Source organism: Protomyctophum parallelum (genome assembly GCF_964188405.1).
Source record: "Protomyctophum parallelum genome assembly, chromosome: 8".
In the NCBI taxonomy this organism is placed as follows: domain Eukaryota; kingdom Metazoa; phylum Chordata; class Actinopteri; order Myctophiformes; family Myctophidae; genus Protomyctophum; species Protomyctophum parallelum.
The window spans coordinates 8,708,908-8,712,948 of NC_139703.1; the positions used below are offsets into that span (position 1 = coordinate 8,708,908).

Here is a 4,041-nt window from a genome sequence, read left to right on the forward strand (position 1 = left end):
CTTGTTCAGAGATGTCACGATGAAGAGGGAATCATACGCTTTACAGCACACTCTGTTGGCCAAGGCTTGTCTCTGTATTTGGTTGCATCTAGCCGGGCACTCAGCCACACTTACCCTCAGACCCTCCATGACCTTACAGGCGTATGATAGGCTCAACTTATGTAACTTAGCATTTTATGTAGACATCATGGGCTCCATCTTGCCACCCCTTACCCATTATCCCTAAACTTATTTGCCATTCTTTACTATTTTAAAACGTTTAAAAATAGTTCAACTAGCCGACACGTTGTTAGCTTGCAGATCGGCTATTTGTACTGTTTTTAAATGTTTTAAAATAGTAAAAAATTGCAAATACGTTTAGGGATAAGGGGTAAGGGGTGGCACAAGATCTAGGGCTAGTATACGCATAGTTTCATCATATAGATAGTCCACTGTTAGGTTCTTATAGCTTACGTATGGTATGAAAAAATATAATTGGGAATGTTTTTTGAAAACGATTAAAAACAAAAGGTTTTATTGTTCAAGAGGAAAGGGGAAATTGACAATATGGCATAGTCATGTTGATTATGTCATATTGATGAGTCAGAGTGAATCTTATGGAAAAAAACAAAAATAAATTGGGGATTTACTTCCTTTGCCTTCTGGCCCAGTCAGTGGTTTGCAAGATTAGCCGTGGACGCACATGAGTTCTCGTAATAGTGGCTACTGTATAGGTACCATAATTAATTGTACACATTACATATTCATAATGTAAACTCACAGCATGTAGTTCTCGTGTTATGCATTTTAACATTCAAACAGAATAGGTAGGAGCACACACCAATAGTGAGAAGACTTGAAAAATAAGGAGATCCCCACAGCTCATATAGTCACCATGAAAAAAACGTTTAACATGAAGCCAACGTTTGGGCAACAAAATGCCTTCTTCAGGGTATGGCTGGCAGGGATGCTATGTATAGAGATTGGGAGAGTCCTCAACGCCCAAAGGGTAATTGGTTGCTGGCAACATTATTATGAATCTATTTATACAGCAATATACAGTAGAGAGAAAAATATAAAGAACATCAGAATGCAACAGGTCGGCCAGTACAAGTATATGTGTATATACAATTGCTAAATACATTGAAATGTTGATGCATTTTCACTGTACTGTCTGTTTTTTTAGCTATGCTATACCCGCTCCAATGTGTGGCTTTGTGTGTCTATGGTCTCTATGCATTAATATTCCGCTTCAGATTCCCATTCAAGTCAATGGCAAAATAAACATTTACTACCCTGAACAAACATTTACTATCCTAAACAAACTTGGCCGGCAAAAAAACGACATAACTACCCAAAAGCAGTATTCCATAGACCTGGCGACAGGGAATTTATTATTATTAGGCTCTAAACAAACATTAAAAGTCCATATACTTGGCTGCCACATAACGTAATTTCACAATATTTAATATGTAATGCCTCACCTACTCCTACATTCGGTTTAAATGAGCTCCTTATTGGAACAATGGACTAGCTACTGTATATTATGCATACTAAATTGTATACTTAAAATGTGAGACATTACTTCCATTATAAAATATTACCAAAATGGTTGGGTCGTATCCTCCATCACATCCATGTTATTAAACAAGATGTCTACTAGAAATGTGGCTTACCTGTGAACCTCTGACATGTCAGTTTCAGTTTGGTGGTGGATCCGAGATTATTAATTAACAAACGTGTGAACTGGCACAAAAATATTCACAAAATGTGAAGAATATTCAGGAACTGACTTCCGTGGCCTGGCAACTGTGCAGAAATTTGCCAGATTGGAACTGTTTTTGCCCCTGACACCTGTTTTATTTATTTTTTTCTGGTTGTTTGATTTCTGCCTCTGTTCCCAACGCTGCCTTTTGCTCTGTGGTTTTGGGCTATACTGTACACCACTGGAATGAATAAATAATACCTATTCAGTATCTGACGAACTGATGTTGAGCTGTGCAAACCCCAACAGTTTGACGTCGTCGGGTATGTCCGGCTCGTGCGAGCCTGATGCCAGTTTGAAGGTCACATTTCTGTTGTTCAGAGGATCGTCGATGATCTTTTGCAAATTGGAAGCAACAACAACTAAGTCCTTACCATCGACCAGACCGGCCGAGACCAACTCGTGGGCCACCCCATCGGCAGAGTCTCTGCCGGGCATGAACTCGAATCGGATGTCGTTGAGCTCCTTCTTCGGATTCCTCAGGGTCAGCACCAGGCTGATGGCGGCATTGGCGCCTGATGCCACCGGGCCCTTTGCAGGCGTCGATTCCAGTGAGTGACTCCCCGACTGAGTGGAGGCCTGTGGTATGTTGGCGTTCGATGCTGCCAGGTCCTGTGCAGCCGGTCCAAGTGATAGACATCTCAGTGTCCGAGCAGGGGTATGTGGTACAGCCTCTCCACCTGTCTGGTCTGCAGCAGCATTCCCAATGCCCTCCTGGGCCGAGACAGATGGCTGAAGAACCGGGGTGTCGACTGTGGGAAGGAAAATCTCCAAATTGTGTGATTCGTCCTTCACCCTTGGCGAGCGCAGAGCCGCCACAGCGGCCTTCCCCTCCACACTCTCCTCGTCCAGCTCATCGTCGCTCCACTCCCATCCTCCGTCCTCCGTCTTGTGGAGAACGCCGCTGGACCCGGGTACGCGACGCACCTTTTTCGAGCGATCCGACATGGTCGGCGCCTTCCTGAGCTTCTCCTCCAAATACTCATTGTTCTTGGCTTTTGTGAAGAACTTGTGTTTTAACAACTCGCCAGCAGTTGGCCTTTTCGTTGGGTCTTTCTGTAAACACAGGGAGATCATCTTCCTGAAGGACTTGCCATATTTCTTCACCATATTCATGTCGGTGATACCCGTCTCCAGGCAGGGAGGGTCATTCTGCAGGGTCAGCATAAGCACCTTCATGGGAGGATACTTGTGATATGGTGCGGCTCCGGTGGCCAGTTCAATGGCTGTTATACCGAAACTCCAGATGTCAGCTTTGAAGTCATAGCCCCTTTCCGGCTCCATGACCTCTGGGGCCATCCAGCAAGGTGTACCCACGAACGTCTTCCGCACTTTGTTTCGGTTGTCTCCTGCTGCTAGGAAGTCACTCACTCCAAAGTCTGCAATTTTCACCGAGCCATCGCTGCCAAGAAGAATATTTCCACCCTTCAGATCCCTGTGAATCTGGCCATTTTTATGCAGGTATTCCAGCCCCTCCAACACTTCTTTTAGGATGGTGGCGATGCAGGCCTCACCCAAGACGCCATTGATGTGTTCAGCACGCTTAATGGTATGCTTGATTATGTCCAACACAGAACCACCGCTGAGTAGTGTCATCACCAGCCAGAGTTCATCCTTAACCACAAAGGAGGTGTAGTAAGAGACAATGTTCCGATGGTGACACTGGCTCAAAGACCGGCTCTCTTTCAGAAGCTCATCCATGCTGCTCTGACACTTTTCCAGGTTGATGCGCTTGATGGCCACCTGCTCCTTTCTGGGCATACAGTACGCTGCTTGGACCACGGCTGTGGCACCGCTCCCTATCACCTCTTTGAGAACATAATCATCCTTGTTGTTTGGCCAGGATTGAGAGCTCTGGTCCTCTGCCATCCTTCTGCTGTTTGCACACCGTAAACTGTGTGTTTAGACTCAGATAAGGTTCGAGGTTGATTTCATCAGGGGGTCACCAGTCGTAGCGGTGAGGACTCTTGTAACTGCTAAATACTCCACTGTCCGGCACACCTGCTATATAATGCCAACACCACAGCAGTGTCGTAAGACCTATTGACGACGTCAGTCTAGCCCAGGTGTGAAGTTCACATGGTTCCAGACTGTTCCCAAGTACTGACGTCATATTGATCTGTTCATTGCTGTCAGGCAATGAACCTCACACAAGAGTGTTGCAGAAAAGTAGTAAAAATAGCAGATCTACAAGCCCACAGCGCGTCGCAATGTGTTGTGTTGTCAGCTTGTAGAGCTAGTATAGCTATTTTCATTATTTTATAATATTGAATAAAAAAATCACACCCGTATGAAGT

At 44.8% G+C, this 4,041-nt stretch overlaps 1 protein-coding gene across 1 annotated transcript; it reads right to left on the minus strand.

Annotated features, from left to right (window-relative positions):
* Positions 1–1,945: 1,945 nt before the first annotated feature.
* Positions 1,946–3,613, minus strand: LOC310863796 (serine/threonine-protein kinase OSR1-like; the record flags this gene model as incomplete). The annotated part of the gene is made up of 2 exons (XM_083772289.1): positions 1,946–2,323; positions 2,414–3,613. The coding sequence occupies 2 exons, from the start codon at positions 3,611–3,613 to the stop codon at positions 1,946–1,948; spliced, it is 1,578 nt and encodes a 525-aa protein (XP_083628415.1).
* Positions 3,614–4,041: the final 428 nt, after the last annotated feature.